Here is a 26,147-nt window from a genome sequence, read left to right as displayed (position 1 = left end):
GACCCTGAAAAGTTATCAGGACAGGTCAAAGAAATAGTTCAAAATTATCATCTGATGTTTTTATTAGCCAAGGCACATAATTTAAAAGTACAGAGATTATCCCGGCATTGCTCATAATGCTAGTCAGACCATGCTTGAGACTTGTGCAGTATCATAATCACCAAATTGCTGATAGGATATCAGTAGAGAGGATCACTGAAGATTTATAAGGGTATTGCCAACATTGGAAAATGTTAGCGAAGACGAAAGATTGAGTACATTGAGGTGTGTAAAATTGATACGCCTAAATAGAAAGAACCTATTCTCTTCATAGGAATTGAAAATCATAGAGCATTGATTTGAAATAATTGATAAAAGGTTAGAGTCGAAATGAAAATAAAAATCACTCAAGAGAATGGATAAAGGTTTGGAATACTGCCTGAATGGGTAGTTGAGGAAGGTACTCTCATCACATTAATGAAGTCCTGGCTGTGTTTGTTCATTTTCTCCATCTGGGATGGTCCAGTTGTCTTGAATCATAATTTTTCTATGATTTGTGTTTGGATCAATGACCTTTTATCATTGTTAGCAACAAAAGAAAATATAAATGAATGAGAGTAGGGAAAGAGGATATCTCTGCTCGGCTAGAATACGGTCAAGATTAAGTACCATAGAGAAGCTGTAATGCAAAATATTGACTTTGTAATGTATTGCTCCAATGAACCACCCTCTTGCAAATAAACTAATGCTTTTATGATATGCAAATCACCAGATTTAAATGAAGAATATAAGGTATTACCATATTGAAAAAAAGCCTTACTTAGAGCAGTGCATAACCTCTGTACATCAGCCTACTTGAAATAGAATAAAAATGGTTAGTTGATAAATTGTAGTGGTTAGATTTTCTCACTACTTTCTTATAATAATGATCTATCTACAAGATCAATCTGTTTAAATAGTGTGGACAAAAGCAACAGACATAACTAGGAAATTTTAACTATAAATCACAAATTAAGATAGAGGCATGAAATTCTACTCCTGGATTATTTATCATTCAAAAGCACTAAGGAAGGATATGCAGATGACATGAAGTATCAGTAGAATGCTGATGTTTCATGCTTAAACTAGCTGTCAGACATGCAATTTGATTACGAATTGGTTTTAGTGAGGAGATAGTGCATGGATAGTGGAAAACTAGGCTTTGTGAGATCACTGAAGTGCTTGGCATTCTTTTGAGTTTTGTAATTACACTGTCCCCATCCGTATGAAGAATAATATACTTGATTTCATTAAACTATCCAGTTTGTTCAATTGAAGGACATTAAAATCACAGGAGCAGTGCCCAGTAGCACAGTCTGATGTCTGACACATCTAAGTTTTCAAGTGAAGATTTTGCATGGATTTGTCAACAAGTATATTGCTGTGTTATATAACTATTCAAAGTGATAATAAGTTGTTGCTGAAATAGAACCTTTAAGAAAGCACATTACATGGATTCTAAAAACTTAACTGTAGTTGCAATTTTAATTATATAACTGTTCTGTAACTACCCCAAAAACATATTTTGTTGGTCTTTCAGATATTCATGTTGTATAACACTTGTAGTTTAAATATTCTTCAAAAAATGAAAGTTAATTATTGTTTTTCATTGTGTCTTTTATATATGATTAGCAGATAGACATCAGGTTTATTGTTACTGACTCATCTGAAATCATTCTGTTGTTCATGTGGTGAAAATCCTTGCAGTGCTGCAGCTTTGGGGTTGGAAGGCACAAATCAATTACTGTATCAGTTATGTTTTTTTCCAACTTAATTCCTATGCTATCCTTTTCTTAAGAGTCTGGCTATTTTCTGTTAAGTTCTGCACTCAGTATTTTAAATGTTGCCATTAAATAAACTCCACCCCCAGTTAAACAATGGAGCTGAATCTCATGCAGGTGATCAGGCTTAAATTTCAATTAAATGATAAGAGATTTCTTTATCTCACCTTAAGTATGTTTGTAGTTCTATTCAAGAAAAAGGTCCTTTTCGTTGAATACGCTGTTTCTAAAGCCATCTCCTGTTGCTTTGAATTTATTATCCCATCATCATTACTTGCTAATGTGTCTAAAACTGTGTATAGTGGCTGCAGCATATTAAAATATTTGATGGCGAATACTCGAGTACATTTAATTGCTGAATTTTGATAATTGTCGATGCTCTTTGGTATTGTTATGGTAATGTCATTTGTATTAACACAAATACTTCAGGTATTTCAGGTACCAGTTGCTTGTTTTATGTTATTTCCTTTTTATAATTATAGAGTCATAGACAATTGGCCCAACAAGTTGGTGCCAACTGCTAAAAACCGATTTACGAATATCCTGTTTTAATTTGCCCATATTCCCTTTGTCCCTAGATTCTACCACTCACATACACACTTGGGTCAATTTACGCAGTTAATTAACCTATCAGCTTGTAAGTCTTCAGGGGCAGGGTTATACGAAAGCAATGAAATTTAACTAATGTGCGTTCAACAGTGAGGAAAGTGCAATGTGAATTTTATACACGTCAGAAGTGATTCACAGTTGATATGAGTTTCAAATTAGAATGTTGGAAAATTCAGTGTGGTTCGTGGTTAAGTCTTTGTAGCCTGATTAGTATTCCTTGTATTTAGATTTGTTTAACTATTTACAGTGTGTATATTTTAAAATTTGTATGATGTTGTCCAGCAAGAGAAATATGTTTTTCAAATGGAAATGTGCTATCCAGAAGGTATCTTTTAGAAATAATAGCTAACATAAGGCTGAATTGCAGAAATAAATTGGCTCATCATTACTAGAAGTTTTCTGTTCATTGTCACTGTTAAGATGATGAAATGCAATTTCATTTGGATATATTAGACTGTGAATTTAGACTTCATTTACTTATAGAAAATAATGTTTCCTGTTAGTTTGCAGGATTTTAGCTAAAATATGAATACTTTGTGCAGATGGGTTGAAATATTTTTTCCATTAAAATATAAGTGGGAAACATTCTATCTGGGTTTACCAATGCACTAAACTAAACTTATGTAAAATATTAGTGTAGCATTTGTTTTGGGCAGAGCACCGTACCCTTGGAATAGTTGAAAGCTTTTGACAGGGTATAGAACTGTGGAACATGAATGGACGCGTTACGTTTACACAGACCAGAAACAGAATCTGGGGTTTCTCTGCTTAAAGCAGAAAAGGCTCAAGGGAATCCGGGAACCATTCTTAAGTTACCTAAGGTGTTAGAGTGAATGGTTTAGAGCTAATGACAAGAGTACACAAATTTAGGGTGATTAGCAAATTTTTGTGTTTGGATTGTGATGAATGTTCAAACAAATAAGTTATTTTATCATGTGGCCGATAAAATCTAAAGTAATTTTTTTTTGTCATGTGACATGTAAGAAGATTTTATTTAACTTAAGTTATACTGGTTGCATTATTGCAGTCATTTTCTACTATGTATGTATAAACATACGATTGGCATTGATCTGAGAATTCTTAAAGCCAAGTGGATGGTTGGCATAGTTTTCAGAACATGAGAGCATGATGCAGTCATTTAAAAAAAAATCAGTGTTGAATGAAACTGTTCAAAACCACTAAACTATAATAGATTGATAGGGATCAATGTAGAATTAGTGTAAATAGGCAGCTGATGCTCTGTTTGGATGGTGGGCCAAAGGCCAACTTCTATACTGATGTTTTTTTGACACAGAAATAACTTTTCTCATGTCACCTTTGAATATGTCCACTCACTTCATTCTTATCAGTGGGAACAGTCTTTCTTTGTCTGCTCAGTTTGTACCTTTCATGAATTTAAATACATTCATCAGATCTTTTCTCAACCTATTCTCTTCCAAGGAAAACAATCTCACCTTCTCAGTCTATCCTGATGTCTCCAGAGCTTGTATACCTTTCCAAAAGTATAGTTCCCAGACTGTAAACAGCGCTTCATTTGTACCCGAGGCAGTGTTTTATACAATTTGTTGTGGCGTCCTTGTCTGTACTTTTTTTTGTAACCACTTTCTTAACCTTTCTTGCCACTTGACATTTCCAACAAACTACACATGTACCCGTTGTTCTCTCTGTAATTATACCCCTTTTGGGATTTCACATTTTCCAGCACCACTTTCAATGTTTTCTGCCAGACTTTTATAAGTTGGGTTTAGGAAAGGCTGTCACCAGTACTTGATTCTGACAGCTAATTACTTATTTTCTCCAAATTTGTAATGGACTTTAGCCTGATATGTAGTGCACAGCAATTAATAGATTCTATTGTGTTTTAAGCATATTTTCATTTCTTACTGCAATATAGTCAAATACAGAAACTTGTAACTGTAAATGTATGCTCTGAAATGTGATCATTATAAGTGCAGACTTCATAAAAAGTATTTAAAACATACATGTAAGTTAAAAGCAACAAGATTTTAATTTGTAAGTTAAGTGATTTTGTCAATGCAATTATGTTCAAAATTTTTAAGCTTATTTATAATGCAATTTCACATTACAGGATATATGCACATGAGAGGGTAACTCGTTCTGAAAAGCAATTTCGGTCACTTCCAGCAGCTCATCGGAAGCTGCTTCCTAATTTTCTTCCTCATGTGAAAAAATTAAGAGAGTGTATTGAACATAACTATGAAATATTAAAAGAAATCATAAACAACTGCAATCATATGTTTGAAAATAAAGAATATGGATTCATTGACATGGAGGTAAGTGAAGCATTAATGTAACTTTTTGAAAACTGAACTCTATGTTGCCTTCAAATAATTGGATTTGCTTGCATTTTTAACTCAATTATCTCGTGTTCTTAGCAGGTCTAAGTAAATTTATGCATGTGTGATCAAAATTACCCTTGGCAAACTTGGTGCAGTATTTTGGTATAAAATTGTAATGTAGGTCAGGCAGCATCTGTGCAGAGACAGAATTAATGTTTCAAGTCAATAACCTGTCATCAGAATTAGCTGTGATAAAAGTGCTAATAAATGGCATTCAACCTGAAAATTTAACTTTAGCTTTCCACATATGCTGCCTGACATATTGATGCCTGATATGACATGCTGATCTTACTGAAGATATTTAATTTTACAGTATTTTGTTTTGGTATTCCTTCCTGACTTGGGTTAGTATAATTGTATAATATTAAAATTAGACTCTTTGTCCTTTACAATTCTATTAAATATTGTGACCTTATGATATATTTAACTGATGTCACCCAAACTCTAAAATTAGATAACAGACTTTAATTCAAATGCCACAGAGGCTTTATTTCTCATCTCTGAAGCTCTATCAATTCCAATAAAATCACTAAGTATTGTTTCTCAGTAGGTAAATAGTATAGCATTAAACTGACAAGTTGCAAGTTTTGAGATTCTGTCTCATTAAGTTATTTCAACTGGCATGAGAATTGGAATGACCTTTGTATCCCATTTGTGGGACAACATGAAAATGAACCTGACTTCTTTGATGCTAAGTTGTGAGCCCAGCTGGAAAATAAACTTGGGTGGACAGTACATGATGATTACCAACCATTTCTGCATATTTCTGGATTTAATATATCATATTTAAATGAGGTGTTGAGCTCAGGTTCATTAAAGCGAGTTCATCAGGGTATTATTTCACTATTCGTATATATTTAGCTATTTTGCATGATAAATAAACCACCTTTGATAGAATTAAAGATGGGGAAAATTTGAGGTATCAGGCAGGGAGTGGTTCAGGTTTGCATTCAGAAGCAGCACCTAAAAGCAAAAAAAAGGTCATTTAGTCCATGAGGCAAATGTGTCAACATTGAAGGGGATATATTTCACTGGGTGCATGAGAAAATATAAGGAGGTACTGAAATTTAGGAATATTTTGCTTATGCTAATAGAGGTAAAATAGAGACATCTGAGATTATGAAAAAATAACAGAATAGATGTTCTCAGTATATACATTTAAAAGCAAGAAATTTAAGATTGGGTGCAGCAGGTGCTCGTATGCAGAGTAACTACTTAAACTGCCACTAATCTTAGAAAAGTCTGCCTTTACTTAGAAGACTGTAGATTGATTCTCAGTCCCGTATGTAATTTAGGTTGCCATTTAGTGTAGTACCAAGCAGTGTTATTGCTTTGTATGGTAAGGAATAGGAAGACAATGTCCCATTTGATATTTTAGGTTAACTAAAGAATTCTGTGCCACAGTTTGAGGAAGAATCCAGCATTAATTCGCGTATCAACAATTTTTTTCTTATTTCTTGCTTTGTTTCATAGAGGTAAGGATATAATACTGGTGAAAGCAAGGCTATGTCAGAGTTTAGGAATAGGTTCATTGGGTAGTTGAAGGAGAGAAAATGGAGATATGGAAAAGCAGACACAGCTATAGGAGCAAGAATTCATTTGAAAAATTAATGCAGAGGATGACCAGAAAGGCTAATTCTTGATTTATAACTTCTATGTAATTCTGATTAATTGACAATGAGCTGAACAAAACAAATATTTCAAGAAGCGAAATATAAATATTTTTGCAACAGGTCTTTCTTAATGGATTATTAATTTCCATGAGCCTTTCTCCCATTTGTTAATAAGTGATTATATTTGGTTATAATAGACTGACTTGGGAAGATTAAAACCAGCATCCACCTTTGACATGGACAAACTCAAGTCCACCATTAAGCAGTTTGTAAGAGACTGGAGTGAAGATGGCAAGGCTGAGCGGGATGCCTGTTACCAGCCAATCATTGAAGAAATCATAAAGCAGTTCCCTCGAACAGAATGGTATATTATTGGTTCCACATATCTTGAACTTAAGCAAGTTGAGAGATAGATTTGTTTTTGAACTTGTTTAATTGTTTTTGAAGTGCAATTAAAAAGAAATCATTGTGTGTTTCAGTTATCATTCTGGAAAGATACTGTGCTAAGGCAATATTTACTTTAGCATAGAAACCTTCTGAGTGTAACTTCTCTTCTTACTCTTCTCAGAAGTCCTGTTCTTTCAGAGAAGCTGCATTTTTATGGCTAAAAAAACTTAGCATCTTGTGTTTGAGTTTATGCCATTTGTTATTTTTGCTAACATGAGAGCTTTTGTAGGAACCTCCAGATTTAATGTGTTTTGCACTCCAAATGAGGAAAATTAGCCGTTAACTTATGTATTTATGTCATGTACTTGTATAGAATGGGAAATGGGCCTACCAGTTCATGATGTCGTGCATAGCACTAGCTCCATCGAGCATAATAACAATAATGGAATATGTTGTGATATTTCTGTGCTGCACAGTAAATAACTGAATTTTTAGTAATGTTTCAAAATTTTGTGTCTTTTGAACAAAAGTACAGTTTATTAAAATGAGCAACTCACCACTTGAGGAGTTGTTAGTAGTGGTATGAAATATGTGTTAGCCACTTACACAGAAACTTTTGGAGCATACATTGTCAAACAAGCCATTGTCTCCCATAGATTTGAAAACAAGATCAGTAAGATTAATTGTTACTGTTTAAGATGCAGTGAGATTAACAAATTGAAGGAAAATCCATGCAAACGATTTGAAATGCTACTAATAGAATATTTCATTTCCCACCTTAGTCCTTGCACATCAAATTAATTGTTTCATTTTGCTTTTTTCAATGAAGCAATCCTGCTGATTTGAACATCCTTGTACCGGGAGCAGGACTTGGAAGACTGGCCTGGGAGATTGCTCGACTGGGTTATAGTTGCCAGGGTAATGAATGGAGTCTATATATGCTCTTCTGTTCACATTTTGTACTCAACAGGTAGAGTATAACTACAGAACTTGAATCCTCTTTGTTTATCGTACATGATATTAAAGTATTATTCCAATTTAAAATAATTATATAGGATTTGTTTTAGAAACCAAAAAAACAGAAATTGCTGGAATGCACACTTAAGGCTGCTACACCAATTCAATAAGATTATGCATAAGAAGCAGTCCGTTAGTCACTTTTCTGCCTTATCTCAATTCTTCTCATAGCCAAAAATCTAAGTGTTAAGTGTTCAGTATTCTCACTGAGTATCTACAATTATTCATTATTCCTCTGTGGTCACTCTTTCAATGAAAGGGTACTCATTTTGTATATCTTCTCTCTATGCATATTCTCGTCATTCAAAGACGTGCCAGACAAAGTTACTCTGTTTATTCCTTAAATTTGCTATTGATACAAAGCTATATGAGAGAGTAATTTGTGAAATGACAAAAATCTATAAAGAGAGGTAGGCAATTTAGGCACATGGACAAGAATATAGAGATGAAATATAAAATGGGGAAAAGCTGAAGTGGGAAGAATAGAAAGTTTTTTATGTAAGAAACTAATAAATATTGATGTATGGATCTTGTTTTGCTGATTAATGAAACAAAAAACACAAGTAATAAAACAGTTGGCATCAAAATTAAGTGAACTTTGATACAATTCTGCAGAATTTTGATGAGAGCACACCTGGAGGGTTTATGTGCATTTTTGGTTTTCAAAACTAAGGAAAGAAGTACTTCCCTTTGAGGTAGTATTTGTGGTTTTACTGGATCAATCCCTGGGGAAGAAAGAGAGAATAAGACCATAAGATACAGGAGCAGAATTAGGTCATTTGGCCCTTCGAGTTTGCTCCGCCATTTCATCATTGCTGACCTATTTTCCCTCTCAGCTCCATATGCCTTACCCCCATATCCCTTCATGCCCTGACTAGTGAAGAATCTATAAAGACTTGGACTTCACAGCTGTCAGTGCAACAAATTCCACAGATTCACCACTCTTTGGCTAAAGAAATTCCTCCTCATCTATGTTCCAAAAGGACATCCCTGTATTCAGAGACTGTGTCTTCCGGTCTCAGACTCTCCCACCAGATGAAACATCCTCTCCACATCCACTCTATCAGGGTCTTACACCATTCGATAAGTTTCAATGCGGTCACCCCTCATTCTTCTGAATTCTAGTGAATACAGGCCCAGAGCCATCAAATGCTCTTCATATGACAAGCCATTCAATTCTGAAATCATTTTCATGAACTTCCTTTGAACTCTCTCCAGTTTCAACACATCCTTTCTAAGATAAGGGGCAAGTGAAGCCTTACTAGTGCTTTATAAAGTTTTAACATTACATCCTTGCTTTTATATTCTAGTCCTTTTGAAATGAATGCTAACATCATATTTGTCTTCCTCACCACAGACTCAATCTGTAAATTAACCTTTAGGGAATCCTGCACAAGGACTCCCATATTCCTTTGAGCCTCAGTTTTTTTGTATTTTCTCTCCATTAGAAAATAGTCAACTCTTTCATTTCTTCTACCAAAGCTTAAGGTAGAAGGAGATGAGTTATACAGCTTTCGTTACATGCATGTGCAGTTCAACTCTTTGAGTGATTATGCAGAAAGTTTGAAGTTAATAACTCATCTCCTTCTACCGTAGGCCACAAACTTATCAATCACCCCTGCTGTGGACCACTTTCTGGAGGTCCAAGATGCTGACTTCTACAAAGAAGGGATCCATGTGCTCCACGACTGTTGGACTACGTGTGTAAATGTAGGAGGGGACTATATTGAAAAATACATGTGCTAGGTTTTCTAAAATTGACTCCTTCTACCTTATGTCACGAACTTATCAATCACCCCTTGTATTATGATTACTTTCCCCTAAGGAATCTTTTACCTTGAGGTCTCTAATCAATTCTGGTTCATTGCCATCCCCCCCCCCCCCCCCCCCCACCAATCCAGAGTAGCTGACTCCCTAGTGGGCTGCTCTAAAAAGCCATCACATAGGCTTTATAGAAACTACCCCTCTTGGAACTCTGCAGCAACTTGATTTTCCCAATCTACCTGCATATTGAAATCCCCCACAACTATTGTTGCAGTTCCCTTTCAGCATGCATTTTCATTTCCCATTAGTAGATTACATCCTTACTACTGTTTGGTGGTCTGTATACTACTGCCATCAGGGTCTTTTTACCCTTGCAGTTTCTTAGCTCTATCCACAATGATTCCAACCCTATGTAACTTCTTTCGAATGATTTTGAGTTCATTTTTTACCAACAGAGCAATGCCACCCCTCTGCCTTCCTGCCTCTCCTTTTGATATAATGTGTATTCTTATAGCTCCCAGCTATAATTTTCTTTCAGCCATGATTCAGTGATGCCTACAGCATCATACGTGCCAATCTGTAACTGATCTACAAGTTCATCTGCCTTATTCCGTATACGCCGCGCATTCAGATATAACACCTTCACTCCTGTATTCACATTTCTTGATTTTGTCTGCCTTTTACATTACAACCCATCCTGTTGACTGCAATTTTGCCCTAACATAGCCTCTCCTCATTATACGTTGCCTCTGTTTGTAAACCAACTGCCTTATCTTCAGCACTATCACTCCAGTTCCCATACCCCTTCCAAATCAGTTGAAGTCCTCCTGAACAACTCTAGCCAACCTGCCTGCAAGGATATTGGACCCCCTTGGGTTCAGGTGTAACCCATCCCTTTTGTACAGGTCGTACGTTCCCCAGAGGAGATCTCTATGATCCATAAATCTGAACCATTGCCTGCTGCACCACTTCCTCAGCCCTGCATTCACCTACCAAATTCTTACCCTCACTATCACATGGCACGGGCAGCAATCCAGAGATTATTACCTTGCAGGTCCTGTTGTTTAGCCTTTAGCCTAGCTTTCTAAAATCTCTCTTCAGGACCCCTCACCTTGTCTACCTATGTTATTGGTACCAATAGGTACCAGGCCTTTTAGCTGCTCGTGCTCGCCCTTGAGAATGCAATGGACCCAATCCGAGACATCCCTGATCCTGGCATCCAGGAGGCAACATACCATAGATTCTTGATTGGTCAGGGCATGAAGGGATATGGGGAGAAGGCAGGAGATTAGGGCTGAGAGGAAAATTGGATCAGCCATGATGAAATGGTCGAGCACACTCAATGGGCCTAATGACATAATTCTGCTCCTATATCTAACGGTCTTGTTGTCATCTGGGTGTCTCTATCACGCCCATAGAACCTCATCTCTGTTTCTCTGACTATGGAATCTGCTTTCTGCACTGCAGTCCACTTCACCTCTGTGCTCTTCTCAGTCGCAGGACCAGACTCAGTGCCAGAGGCCCAGTCACTGTGGCTCCCCCCCGGTAGGCCGTCCCCCTCAATTGTATCTAAAGTTGCATACTTGTTATTAAGGTGAACGGCCCCTTCCTTCTTCTGACAGTCATCCAGTTACCTGTCTCCTCCAATCTAGGGGTGACTACCTCCCTGTAGCTCCTGTCTATCACCTCCTCACTCTCCCATATAAGTCAAAGGTCATTGAGCTGCAGCTCTGTACACTTGGTACAGATGTGTTCATCTGAGAGCCTAGAGGTCTCCCAGACTTCCCACATCCTACACATAATACAAAACACTGCTTCTGGGGCCATTCTCATTGAACTACTATGCCCTGACAGATGAGGAATGAACAAATAAGAAAACAAAGAGAGTAACTTACAAGTTACTTTAACTCACCCAAGCCTAATCTCACCTAAACCAGATGAGCCATAGCCACTTTAAACACCAGCACTTTCTAAAGAATGGCCATTCTACTTGCACTTGGCCCTTTCTAATGAATCCTTCTTGCTGATTGATTGCTCCTCAACTCGGAGAAACTGCCGTGAAGCTCCACCTTTACAATCTCAATCACCGTCCTGATTGAAAGCTAACCCTTTTTATGCACCTTTCATATTGATTGTCCAACTCAAAGAAAACTACTGCGAAACTCTGCTTTTTAAATCTTGAGTGCGGACGTGACTGAAAGATAGTTCTTTTTACACTCTGCCTCTTGCTGATTTGGCACACCTCAACTCAGAGAAACTGCCGCAAAGCTTTCCCTTTAAGATCTCAGTTGTCCTTATTGAAAGTTAGCTCCTTTTATGCACCCCTGACGTTGATTATCCAACTCAGAGTTTGAGTTATATTCACAAAAGATAAAAGGATGGAGATAGGAGAGTAGATGCTAAGAGAGTGATATCTTAAATTTAGAGGTGAGTGATGAGGACTGATGAAGAATTTCTTTCCTCTATGTAGTGAAAATTTTGAGAATTTTCTGTGCTGGAGCTCTGTGGTTATTTAGAATACTGACCACAGATTTTTGGCTTCAAAAGGGATTGAGCGATGTGTGGATCAGGCTGGAAAATTCAAAGTTACTGTTATTATCAAAGTACAAATATGTCACCATATACAACCCTGAGATTCATTTTCTTCTGGGCATACTCAATAAATCTATAGAATACTGACCATAACAGAATCAATGAAACCTCCCAACCAGAGTGCAGAAGACAACAAACTCTGCAAATACAAAAAGAAGAAATGATAATAATAAATAAGTAAGCAATAAATGATGATAACATGAGAGGATGAGTCCCTGAAAGTGAGTTCATTGGTTTTGAGAACATTTCAGTAATGTAGCAAGTAAAGTTGACTGGTTATCCCCTTTGTTTCAAGAGCCTGATCGTTGAGGAGTAGTAACTGTAACTGAACCTGGTGGTGTGAGTCCTGAGGCTCTTGTATCTTCAGAGAGTAAGTCCTGGATGGTGAGGGTTCCTAATGACAGATGCTGTTTTCCTGCGATGGTGTTTTATGTGTCAGTGTTTGGAAGGGCTTTACCCATGATATACTGGGCCGTATCCTCTACCTTTTGGAGGATTTTCCATTTAAGGGCATTAGTGTTTCCATACGACCTTAATGTACTGCATTAGCCATAATCTACCTGAATTAGTGGAGCAGCCTCAAAGGCCTTTAATGACAGCGTTCATAGGTTCTTGCTGTGTATTCCCTGTTGTCATGTTTGTTTTAGGGTACCAAAATTTACATTTTTTATATGAGTATGCTCATATGATTTATCAATTTTTTTTAGATGTTCTGGAGTCAATACAATGACTATCTATCCTTGGATCCATCAATTTAGTAACAATAAGCGATCAGCTGATCAGATTCGACCCGTACGTTTTCCTGATGTTGATTCTCACAGTCTTCCTCCTCATGCTAACTTTTCTATGACAGCAGGAGATTTTCAGGAGATATACACAGAACCAAGTAAGTACATCATCTCTTGATCTGTGAATATTATTTTTATATCGTGTGTGTATGTATCTAATATATGTGTGTGTATATATATATATATATATATATTAGATGTTTAATAATGAACTGTAAAACAGTTGTGTTAAGGTGTTAAGAAACCTTATACTTTTTTAAACATAATGTTTTATTGCAAAGCTAGGTAATTTTTTAAAAAATCTTTTATGGCCTGGATCATGGTGGGTGCAGCCACTGTCTCCTGCACTACTTACAGTTTCATTGAACAGACACGCACCTGGTCTGAATTTGGAGAACCAAACTCACTAGCCTTCAATATCTTTGAGTCCGGCAATAAAGCCTGAAGTAACAAATTATTGTCATATATAATATTTTGTCAAAGCGTGTTAAAAACCTTGTATCCGTCGCTTTGAGGAGGATTGGATGAATCCTTTATGATAAGAATGTTAACAAGGATATGTGAAGAACAGAAGAATGGGATTAGTTATTTAGGATACACATGCTTTTGAAATACATGCTTCTGGATACTGTTGACCTATAAGGAGAAAGCTGCAATGATCAAGTCTCTGGCACTGAGGCTGGCTCTAACTCAGAAGAGAAGTGGGGGAAGAAGAGGAATGCAGTAGTGATAGGGGATTCCATAGTTAAGTAGGAGAGGGATAGGAACAGACAAGTTAGGAAAGCGTTTAATTAGAGTAAGGGGAAATATGAGGCTATCAGGCAGGAACTTGGAAGCAGATGTTCTCAGGGAAATGTACGGAAGAAATGTGGCAAATGTTCAGGGATATTTGCGTGGAGTTCTGCATAGGTACGTTCCAAGGAGACAGGGAAAGGATGGTAGGGTACAGGAACCGTGGTGTACAAAGGCTGTTGTAAATCTAGTCAAGAAGAAAAGAAGAGCTTATGAAAGGTACAAAAAGTTAGGTAATGATACAGAGCTAGAAGATTATAAGACTAGCAGGAAGGAGCTCAGGAAAGAAATTAGGAAAGCCAGAAGGGGCCATGAGAAGGCCTTGGCGGACAGGATTAAGGAAAACCCCAAGGCATTCAACAAGTGTGTTAAGAGCAAGAGGATAAGACGTGAGAGAATAGAACCAATCAAATGTGACAGTGGAAATATGTGTATTGCACCAGAGGAGATAGCAGAGGTACTTAATGAGTACTTTGCTTCAGTACTCAGTACAGAAAAGGATCTTGGCGATTGTAGGGATGACTTACAGCGAACTGAAAAGCTTGAGCATGTGGACATTAAGAAAGAGGATGTGCTAGAGCTTTTGGAAAGCATCAAGTTGGATAAGTCACCAGGACTGGACAAGATGTACCCCAGGCTACTGTGGGAGGTGAGGGAGGAGATTGCTGAGCCTCTGGCGAGATTTTTGTATCATCAATGGTGACGGGAGAGGTTCTGGAGGATTGGAGGGTTGCAGATGTTGTTCCATTATTCAAGAAAGGGAGTAGAGATAGCCCAGGAAATTATAGACCAGTGAGTCTTACTTCAGTGGTTGGTAAGTTGATGGAGAAGATCCTGAGAGGCAGGATTTATGAATATTTGGAGAGGCATAATATGATTAGGGATAGTCAGCATGGCTTTGTGAAAGGCAGGTTGTGCCTTACGAGCCTGATTGAATTTTTTAAGGATGTGACTAAACACGTTGATGATGGTAGAGCAGTAGATGTAGTGTATATGGATTTCAGCAAGACATTTGACAAGGTACCCCATGCAAGGCTTATTGAGAAAGTAAGGAGGCATGGGATCCAAGGGGAAATTGCTTTGTGGATCCAGAACTGGCTTGCCCACAGAAGGCAAAGAGTGGTTGTAGGCAGGTCATATTCTGCATGGAGGTCGGTTACCAGTGATATGCCTCAGGGATCTGTTCTTGGACCCCTACTCTTCGTGGTTTTTATAAATGACCTGAATGAAGAAGTGACAGGATGGAAGATGTTATATTTAAATGCATGCAGTATATGATATAAGGTAGAAGATCTTGTAGCACAGTTAGAGATTGGTAGGTATGACGTTATGGACATCACTGAGTTGTGACTGAAAGAAGATCATAGTTGGGAGCTTAACATCTAGGGGTACACTTTGTAAAGCATGGGCAGGTAGACAGAGGGGGTGGATGCCTCTATCAGTAAAAAAATTATTGCAAATCCTTAGAGAGAACTTCTGGGTAGATTTAAGAAACTGCAATGATAAAAAGACCCTGATGGGTGTTATATAAGCGTCTTTGAACAGTAGCCAAGATGTGGGGTACAAATTACGATGATAGGTAGAAAAGCATTAAAAAAGGGCAATATTACAATAGTCATAGGGCATCTCAATATGCAGGTAGATTGGAGGAATCAGGTTGGTGCTGGGTCCTACAGGTAAAATTTGTTGATTGCCTATGAGATGGATTTTTAAAAGAAGCTTGTGGTTGAGCCCACCAGGAAAAAGGTAATTGTGGATTGGGTATTGTCTAATGAATCAGATTTGATTACGGAGCTTATAAGGTAAAGGAATCCTTAGGTAGCAGTGATTGTAATATGATAGAGTTCACCCTGCAGTTTGAAAGAGAGAAGCTAAAGTCAAGAGGGCACAGTCTCAGAATAGAAGGACGCCCCTTTAGGAAAGAGATGAGGAGGAGAAATTTATTTGGCTAGAGGATGTTGAATCTGCGGAATTCATTGCTACAGTGGGTGTGGATGCCAAGTCATTGGGTATATTTAAAGCCAATGATAGGTTCTTAATTGGTAAGGATGTCAAAGGTTACTGGGAGAAGACAGAAGGATGGAGTTGCAAATCATAAACATGAGAAAGTCTGCAGATGCTGGAAATGCAAAGCAACATGCACAACATGCTGGAGGAACTCAGCAAGTCAGGGAGCATCTATAGAAATGAATAAACAGTCAAAGTTTCGGCTGAGATCATTCATCGAGATTGGAAAGGAGGGGGGAAGATGCCAGAATAAAAAGGATGAGGGGAGGGGAAGGAAGATAGCTGGAAGGTGATAGGTGAATTCAGGTGGGTGGGAAATATAAAGGGCTAGAGAAGAAGGAATCTGATAGGAGAGTGGTCCATAGGAAAAAGGGAAGATGATAGGCAGGTGAGAAGAGGCAAGAAGCCAGAGTGGGAAAGAGGGGAGGGGGAGGGAATTTTTTTTTAAAGAAATTGATATTCATGCCATCAGATTGGAGACTACCTAGACAGAATATAAGGTGTTGCTCCTGCACCCTGAGGATGGCCTCATCTCAGCATGAGAGGAAACTGTGGACCGATATGTCAGAAGGGGAATAGGGATCAGAATTAAAATGTTTGGCTACCAGGAAGTTCTGCTTTTGGTGGATGGAGTGGAGGTGCTCAACAAAGCGGTCCCCGATTTGCGATGGGTCTCACCAATGTAGAGGAGGCTGTATCGGGAGCACCCCAGCAGATTTGCAGGAGAAGTGTTGCTTCACCTGGAAGGACTGTTTGGGGCCCTGAATGGAGGTGAGGGAGGACATGAGTGGGCAGGTGTACCACTTTGGCCGCTTGCAGGAATAAGTGCCGAGAGGGAGATTAGTGGGGAGGGACAAATGGACAAGGGAATCACGGGGGAAGCGATCCCTGTGGAAAGCGGGGGGGGGGGGGGCGGGGTAAAATGTGTTTGGTGGTAGCATCCCTTTGGAGATGACTGAAGTTATGGAGGATGGTATGTTGGATGTGGAGGCTCATGGGGGTGGCAGGTAAGGACAAGAAGAACTGATATCACTGTTAAGACAGAGAGAAGGTAGGATGAGGAAATTCAGTGCAGTGCAACGATAGCAGAATGACAAGGCTATGTTTGTGTGTGTGTGTGAATGCACGTGTGTAAGGAGTGCATTTAAATAGTGCTCTCTGTCACAATCCCGAAAGTGTGAAATGAGGGCAGCGTCTATGATGACGGAAAGGAGACCGCGTTCTTTGAAAGAGGACATCTCTTATGTCCTGGAGAAGGGATTTGAGAGGGTTAATAAATCAGCCATGATAGAGTGGTGGAACAGAATTAATGGGCCAAATGGTCAAATCTGCTCCTGTTTCTTCTGATCTTACGTCTTATTTTTGGGAACTTAATCCAGAAATTATACCCATCCAAATAGTTAGCCACTTCTCTGCACTTAGATGCAAAAGTTCATGTGAAAGAATCAACAGGTCTAGAAATAAGAAATTCTATTCATGTTAGGTGACCAAAGGAAAAATGGCTGGAGTCACTTTGCACTTTAGTGCAAGGGTATTTATTAGGTGCATCAAAAATCCAACTTATAAAAAAAAACAAAAATGCTGAAAAGTAAACAGCCAATATTTACAAAAAGATATCTATGAAAAAATAATAGCTCCGTACTTATTCTTGCCAAGTGTGAACTCCTGGCAACCCCATCTCTCTTCCCTACTGAGGGCAGTCAACTCCTTTTTTATACCGGGACATACTGTCTTGGATTACCGACAAAGTTTATTTAAGACTACACATACAAATTGCTGGAGGAATTCAGCAGATCAGGCAGCATCTTATGGAAATGATAGTTGATGTTTCTGATTGAGACCTTTCTTCAGGACTGAGAAGGAAGGGGGAAGATGCTAGAATAAAAAGGTAGAGGGAGGGGAAGGAGGCTAACTGGAAGGTGATAGTTAAAGCCAGGTGGGTGGGAAAGGTCAAAGGCTGGAGAGGAGGGAATCTGATAGGACAGGAGAATGGACCATGGGAGAAAGGGAAGAAAGAGGGGACCCAGGGGGAAGTAATAGATGAAAAGGGGTAAAGACTACACATGAATGCACCCCACAATGTAGGTACAATCATATTCTGAAATAAACAGAAGTATCAACATTAAATACAGTATACAAACACCATATACATATTATCATAGCTCCATTACTAAACAACTGGAATATTCTGCCGTGTATGGCAGGAAAGGCATCATAAAATAAAGCAAACCCGAGTGCATCAGCTTGGTTTAGGGCCCATTATGAGAATATTCCATGAAAGACACTAAAGTGCATAAACTCAGTGTAGTGCAGCAACAACAGGATGACAAGGCAACGTTTGTGTGTGTGCAAATGCGCGTGTGTAAGGAGTGCATTTATTGAGTGCTGTCTGTCACAATCCAGAAAGTGAGAAATGACTTATGGTCAAGTGTCCAGGATGGTGATGGGGTGATAACAGGGGACTCAGAAGAAAAATATCTGTTTGAGATACATTTTACATATAATCCGTAAACTTGTTGGAATCTTAAGAAACATCATCTATGGATAGCTTTCATATGTATACATCACAAAGTATATATGCAGGAAGTGCAAAAATTAGGAAGTCTATTGGCATACTAGCTTCTAATGCAAAGTGATTGGACACTTTCAAAGATTTTAGTAAATTGCTGTAAACACACAGGCCCTACCATTCTTGTGCACCCCTTAAAACTGAACCATTTAATATGTTTTCATGTGAAACTGACATTTGTAATTTATAGTTGTTATTATTATGCATTGCAATGTACTGCTACCACAAAACAACAAATTTCAGGATGTTGTGTATGCCAGTGATATTAAGATGGATTCTGATTCAGATTCAATCTTTGGTTTGAAAAATAGCTATTAACCACTACTTTCACTTTACTATCCATTCTGCTACTAATTGATGAATTTCATTGGGCCTGAGTTTTGTTAATCTGTCTTTTCTGTGAACCTTTATCAAATTCTATTTGAAAATCCATATAATTAATATTTACTGCAATCGTTCTGTTTGCCTTCTCTCTCCCTACTGAATAATATCAATTTGGTTAGTTGGACAATTCCCCTTTGACAGTTCTCTGCTGACTTTCCTTTATGAACTAAGTTTCTTTAAGTTTCTATTTTTTTTCCCCTAATCCTCATTTCTAAAACTTTTTCACAATTGAAGTTGACTGCCTTGGAAGAGTGTCATTGTGTCCCTGTGTGAATAAGAGTATTACATTTGTCATGTTGTGTTTCTTTGCAACACCCATATCAATGGAGCAGCAAAATCTTATGGCAAGCATTGTTACAATATCCAACACCACCAAGTCCAACAACACAGATCAGATACTTGTTCATTTTAAGTATAGTTAGTCTGTCCTGCATCTCCTATCCAATTTTCACACTGTCCTGCATATGAGATTTTGGCAATATCTTCTTTGGTATAGTCTGATATAATTACTCATTTTTCCAATAGTACCTTGTTTCTGTATGCTCAAGTTAACCTATGTTATAAATATAAGTTAACAGCATGAATTGTAATGACTGTTTTAGTGCAACTGAATCTGAATTTTATATTATAGCCTTTATTTTCTTGCATTAGCAATTGTTATAAAAATGGGAGAAATATTTACTTCAGCCTTTCTATTTTATCAACAGATGCATGGGATTGTGTGGCAACATGTTTTTTTATTGACACAGCTCATAATGTTATTGATTACATTGAAACTATATGGAAGATTCTGAAACTTGGAGGAATATGGATAAACCTTGGTAAGTACTGTCTAAATAACATGTTTATATATAAAATTACTTTTTGCTAACCATCTAAAATAGTATACTGTGCATCAACAAATATTATAATTATAAATTGAGTACATATCCCATGGTTTAAGGCTGAAATGTTTTAACATTTGAAACAGTTTCAGGGACTGTTTAAAAAAGAATACTGCGTTAGCTGTTTAGAACGTTTCCATTTTTAAACCTCTGGCATATAAATGACAATGACAAATCATGAATATATATATACTGAGGAAATCATTTTGTATGTCTTGTTCTGTTTTCTTCAGAAATAATGATCACATCTGCCTTGATTCCTTGAGGGATAGCCATGACAAAGTAAAATGTGAACATAATGGTATCTGCATTAATAAATGTACTTTAACAATATTAAATGTAACAGAGCACTAGTGGTATTTTAAATTATGTTCCTCTGATGCTTTTCCACCTATTTCCTTATATAGACAACACAAATACTTCGTGCAAAGTGCAAAACCTGATAAAGAAAGCACCTTGAAGACTCTTTGTAGGTGACCATTATTCTGCAGATTGTTTTATTTTACTTTTTAATTTTATATATAAACTAAGCAGATTGGAGAAGTGACATAAACCAAAATGTGTATCATCATAATGAATGCTCATTTATGAAATTATTAATGATTTGAATGGAGAAAAAATATAGATACTGCATCTTATTCTCCTTAAAGGAATACTGGGATATCAGTGGGGCAGTTTCAGGCTACAATACAAGTATTGCTTATTCAGACATTTTCATCGAAGTAATGATGAACAATTTTTTTATTTAAAAGACTAGATTAATATTGAAAATACATATATTGCAGAGATATTTTAGAGAAGTGTAAAATATGTAACTAAGGAATGTGGACTATTCAGTTTTAAATTTTGGACATAAAAATTATATTTTTATACATTTTTCTAACTAATATATTTTGTTCTCAAAGGGCTAGAACTAAATATTTTTTAAATGTATGTTTTGTACTGTTGATTGAATCAAGTATATGCATTTGTATGAAAGGTAGCCTGTCACTATTTCAGTAAGTTTTCCAAAGAATACATAGTTAAAAAATATCCTTGGACCAACGAGGCTTGTTTTTTTTCACATGCTGGGGTAATGTGGCCCTACCATGCTTAGTAAGTTTTATGTAATTATCCTTTGATTGTGCTTCTAAAGATGCACATCTAATTGTTTAACCCATAGTATTCATTATTACACAATTGCTTTTTATAAGTATTTTTGTGGTTCCAGTAACGTAGGAATAATCTTATTCCATGCTTTTTCTTATACTTTTTTAAACCTCCCCTTACCAAATGTTTTAAGCTATTAATGCAACTTTTCCTATATTTACATGTCTACTAAGTGGAGAGAGATTTCTTGCTATTTCCTAGTCTCCTTAATTTTACTCTTGAACTATGCTTTCCACTCTAAACTAAATGCTTAGTTTTATCTCTTAATTATCTGAATCATTAAACATTTTAAAAGTCATAATTACATCTCCCTTTCTAGTTGATCTAGAGAATAAAATTTATTCTGAGGTGCCTTCATAACTTGAAGCTCTGGATATTTTATCACTTGTCACACTTCTCCAAATTCTCTTAATTGGATTGGTCTGCTTTGAAACAGGGTGGAACAAACATTAAATGTTGTTCAATGAATCAGTGAGGATTTAAATATCTTTTGATGTATTCAGACATGTTCAGATACAATGCCAGATGATTGTTTTATACAGTAATGTGCTTAACTGGTACAGTTTTAGTATAACTCTTTCTTAAACTAGTTGCCAATGAAGAATCACCGCAATCTTTTATGTAATTTCACTACACAATCAACAAAGTTTGCATATAAGTATTGTCCATCCTTAGAAATTGTATTTTGTTTAAATCTCAGATATAAGGTTAAAAGTTTTCTTTTGCTCTATGAAATGAAAAAAAAACAATATATTCACCTCCCAGAGACAACTATTTGAACTGTTTCTGTAAGGATTATGTTCTTAACAAAAAATTCAAAATTGAAATATAATAGCTAAAGCTTAAACCAGTTATCAGGTTGACACACTAGAAGCCAGATTTCACAACTTTTGGAATTGGAATTGAAAATGTAAATTAAGTAAATAGTATTATATGGTTAGTTTTAGCACCATTTTATTAATATGTCTCATTTGTTTCAACATGATGCGCACAGGAAACAAAATATATTATTTTTGAAATGTAAGTCAAGAAGTAGTATTTCTGGAAAGAACATTAAATATAAATGGTATAAGTTTTATTTCTTAGATTAAAACATGTAATTACATTTGACAGCACAAGAAACTAAACTAAAGTCGTCTGTTTTTTTAATCTTCGGTCCTTGTTCTCTGTGGTTTTCAGCAAAATCTCATTTTGGAATTTAGATAGGTATTAATTTATAGAAACTAGAACAAATTAAAAAGTCCTAAGGAATTCAGGCCCAAATACCCAATGCACAATCTTAGCACTTAAAGTTTTGTACCAGAAACGAAATCTAAGTTTAGTCTTCTTTTCGACTTGAAGTTTCATTGGAAGAGTAACTTTATTTTAAACAAAGAGGCAAAGCTAAAAAGATCATTTCTCGGATTAAACCACCATCGGTTATGATTCCTATAGGTTTGTTGTACTTATTAATGTCTACTTCTTTCTTTTCTCTGCCAATGTGTCTCTTACAAAATTAAAAGTCGAATTTTAATACTAATTTATTTCATACTATTAATATTAAAGTAATCCAGTGTATTTTTTTTATATGTGTATATTAAAATGTTGGATGAACTTATCCATTCAATTTGCTGTCATCCCTTTAGCAATTTGATTCACGGTGGCTTGGCTCACTGCTACCTCTGTCCTGATAAAATTAAAAATAATTTATAATGCAATAGTCATTTCAGACTGAAAGGGAAGCATCCTTGTCAGCTCCCTAACTGATAAAAAGTATTCAAAAAGAAAATATATTACTTATAAATGCACCAAGGTTTCTGCCAGAACCATGAAGCTTGTCATGCATTTTAATGTATCTAGTGACAGTACACATAACACGACCAGAAACTTAATTCAGTAAGTTTGCAATCACCTGAGAAAAGAAGAAAAATTCCAAATACCTAACCTGCTTTTACCACTGTGCAACCTATACAGTGCTTGATTTACTCCAGAGTATTCAGTTGTTATCATCTGTCATTTTGAATACAAGCTTATTTTAAATATATCTATTACATCACACCTTGTATCTTTGTATGTCTATATTTTTTAAACTTATCTGACTAATATAGGTTAAATGTAGAAAATGCTTATCCGACATGGCAGCATATGTGTAGAGTAAAACAATTTAATGATCTTTGTTCAGAACTGGAAAATGGTATTGGTTTATTATTGTCATATGTACCAGTGAAAAACCATGAAGTTTTGCAAACCATCCATACAGATCATTTCAAAACATAAGTAATACCAGGAAAAACAATAACAGATAAAGTGCAGTGCAGGTAGATTGTCAGGATAAGAATTTATCTTTAATGTATATGAGGTTGGTGTTATAGCAGTATAGAAACTGTCCTTGAGTCTGGTGGTGCATGTTTTAAGCTTTTGTGTCTTCAGTCCAATGTTGTGGTTGCAACAGATCTTAAAGATTGCACACCTAATCTGTATGGAGGTGTTTAGTAAAATGCCACTGAATCAGGAAATGTAAGAGAGCGGGTCTTTAGGGCCTGAAAATGATAAGATACTGTGCAGTATGTAGGTAAGTGTTGTTAATGAATACTTGGGAGCATTCAAAGAACAGAATAGATCTAGCATTGAGTATAAGTTTAAAAAAATGTAACTATTATCCATGATAAGCACAGTAAATGAGGAAGCATGAAAGGCTTTAGTGATTTTGAAATTGGGTAAATTGCTAGATCTGGACAAAATATATCCCAGACTTTTAAAAGAAGCAAGGAAGAAATATGGAAGGGCTTGCTATCATTTTCATAATCCTTGGCTACAGGAATAGCATCGAGGATTGGAAGACTTCTAACGTACTATTGTTTAAGAAGGAAAGAAAGGATAACAGCAATTACAAGCCACTTAAGCAATGGAGGCCAAATTACTGAAATCATTTCTGGAAGATATTAGAAACCATCATTTAGAAAAGCATCAATTAATCTAGAGCCTAATAAGAGAAAATCTGCAGATGCTGGAAATCCAAGCAACACATAAAATGCTGGAGGAACTCAGCAGACCAAGCAGCATCCTAATGCAGACAAATCAGGTTAGTGTAGCTGGGTAAAACTTGCATGGATGAAGTTAGACTGAAGGTGTAACTCTTGAGTTTGATCTTATGATAGCAGTAAGGTCATTGTTGAGGCAGGTGAAGATTGTTGGGCTTTGGAGTCCAACAATCATTTTCCAGAGCTGAGACAAGTGACCATCAACAATTATAACTGATTTCCTATGTGTTTTTTTCCCTCTTTGAAGCCTATTGATTTTGTTTTTATTGAGCCCTATGATCAATTGTTAAGTTCATGACAGCAGAGTTATTTTTACTTTACCAAGCTTCTGAGATCTGTCCAATTTATCTGTTTCAACCGAAGCAATAGAAGGATCTGGTGTCTAGTTATCCTGGGAAAACACAGTAGACTATTGCCAGCTAAGTTATCAGTGAGGAAGCACTACTTGCTCGCCACTTGATTACGTTGCTGATGTCTGGGAGGAGACAGGTGGTTGGATTTTTCTTGTTTTGTTTATGGGCAGGATGTACCTAGGTAGTTTTTCATATTATTACATCAATGCCAATATGTAAACGTCCTTCAACAGCTTGGCTTGCAGTATGATTAATTGTGGAAGGCAGATTCACAAAATGCAAACTTCTCATCCCACAGTCTTTTAGTATATGATGCTCTGAGCTAATTCTTCATATCATGTGGAATTAATTGAATTGCCTGTAGATTAGCTTTCTTTGAACAGGTTTGTCTTTAATGCTCACATACTGTCCTCTGCCATCTTTGAGGTGCCTCCCTGCCCCTCTGAATTGTACATCTGGCCATAGTTACAATTGGATGTGGCTGAATTGTGTAGATCTAATCTGATTTGTTTGTTGTGAGATCTCTTAGTCCTAATTTCTGTTCACTCTTCTTTGCTATTTAGCATACCTATAGTCTTGTGTTGTACAGTAGCTTCACTAGCCTGACAGCTCATTTTTACCTACATTTACTGATGCTTCTGTAACGATTTTCTACATTGACTTTTGACCACATATCCTCATAACATCAGTTACGAAAAGAAGAATGAAAACTTTCTGCATATTTACTGCCTGCGATTCGCTTCAGCTGATAAGTTGGTGTTCATCCATGATGAGCAATACTTAAAAGCAATGTAGGCAGCAAGGATGCAATATTACGCTGGTGCTACTTCAAAGTGCTATTACCAGTATGGCCTAACACTGGCTTTGGTGAACTGAATTGCACTGCACCGTACAGTTCTGAGCAACACACCTACCAGACTGGGCCTGCAGGAGAGAAGTTCCTTCCATGAGGGCATTAGTAGGAGTAACAACTGCCCAGTTTTTGCAGAGACAAAATCTCCTTTTCACACTGACAGTGTAATTCTGTTTGGCAGTAGGATTTCGGGTAAGGATGGTGCTGAGCTGTGGTCTCCGTCAAGGTCGTAGCTTAGTTGTACTTTAGGTTCATAAGGATGGTTTTAGGGTCAGAGAGGGGAGTTGGGGGTTAGGCTAAGGTTTAGACACAGGCTGGAGGAGTTAGAACTCAGGCTAGAGTCTGGGTCTCTGTTCAGTGCTTGTAGGCCAGAGACATGAACAAAAGATAAAGGACACCCGTAGGTGGATGTTGGGCTGTCAGACTAGAAAAGACAAAGACTGGTGGCCACCACCCCTTCATCCCAACTCAGTAAGTCATTGGCATGTTTCAGGAACAGTATTCCATGTGGGCAAGATGTACAAGCGATGGTGATGGCCTAGGTATGGGAGTCAGCAAAGACTGGGGGCCTGGTGCTCGGGGTCTCGATCATCAGAAAGTACAGCATTAGAGGCCTGGAGGTCAGGGTCACCATTCATCATCATTGGTGAGTCCTGGGGTCGAATTCGAAGATCAAAGCCAAAGGTCAAATGGAAGCCCAGAAGTCAAGGCCTAATGGCTGAGGTCTGTGAGTCCACGAGGGAAGTTGAAGGCCTGAGGTCTGCAAATCCGTGAGTCTGCCGGTGGCCGAAGACAGCCGGTCCTGGGGTTAGAGGACTGTGTGCATGTGTGTCTGTGTATAGAAGGAACTGGGCTTTTTTTGTTGCTATTCTGTTATTTTTGTGAACATGGTGGGCATGCTATGTTGGTGCTAAAATATGTGGCGACACTTGCGGGCTGGCCCAGCACATCCTTAGTTTGTATTAGTGGTTAATGTAAATGATGTATTTCACTGTATATTTCTATGTACATGTGATAAATAAATGAATCTGAAACTGACAAATTGAGACCAGACCTAACAGTTCAAAACTGTCTTGTTACAGTATTGTATATCAGCTGTAAAAGTTGGTAATCATGCATAAGGTTTCCATTCCTCTGTTATCCACTGATGCCATGAGAATATGGAGTCAAGAGTCAATATTAAAAATTTCCCAGCCTCTACATCTTG

General features: G+C 37.1%; 1 protein-coding gene across 4 annotated transcripts in view; it reads left to right on the top strand.

Annotated features, from left to right (window-relative positions):
* carnmt1 (carnosine N-methyltransferase 1) overlaps positions 1 to 26,147 on the top strand; it is a 39,863-nt gene that overhangs the window by 2,169 nt on the left and 11,547 nt on the right. Inside the window, exons 2-8 of one of the 4 annotated variants that reach the window (XM_072281528.1) lie at positions 4,498 to 4,702; positions 6,579 to 6,745; positions 7,598 to 7,738; positions 12,849 to 13,027; positions 19,389 to 19,502; positions 19,799 to 19,866; positions 19,973 to 20,012. In XM_072281528.1, the coding sequence (XP_072137629.1) occupies positions 4,498 to 4,702; positions 6,579 to 6,745; positions 7,598 to 7,738; positions 12,849 to 13,027; positions 19,389 to 19,502; positions 19,799 to 19,830 (838 nt within the window). In that variant the 3' untranslated portion in view covers positions 19,831 to 19,866; positions 19,973 to 20,012. Of the gene's footprint in view, positions 1 to 4,497; positions 4,703 to 6,578; positions 6,746 to 7,597; positions 7,739 to 12,848; positions 13,028 to 19,388; positions 19,503 to 19,798; positions 19,867 to 19,972; positions 20,035 to 26,147 lie in introns of those variants that run through there. The other 3 variants (XM_072281527.1, XM_072281529.1, XM_072281526.1) reach the window with 3 other exon arrangements.

The sequence above is a fragment of the Mobula birostris genome, chromosome 17 (genome assembly GCF_030028105.1).
Source record: "Mobula birostris isolate sMobBir1 chromosome 17, sMobBir1.hap1, whole genome shotgun sequence".
NCBI lineage: Eukaryota > Metazoa > Chordata > Chondrichthyes > Myliobatiformes > Myliobatidae > Mobula > Mobula birostris.
Note: the sequence above shows the minus strand (reverse complement) of the source record. Positions and strands in the feature narration are given on the sequence as shown.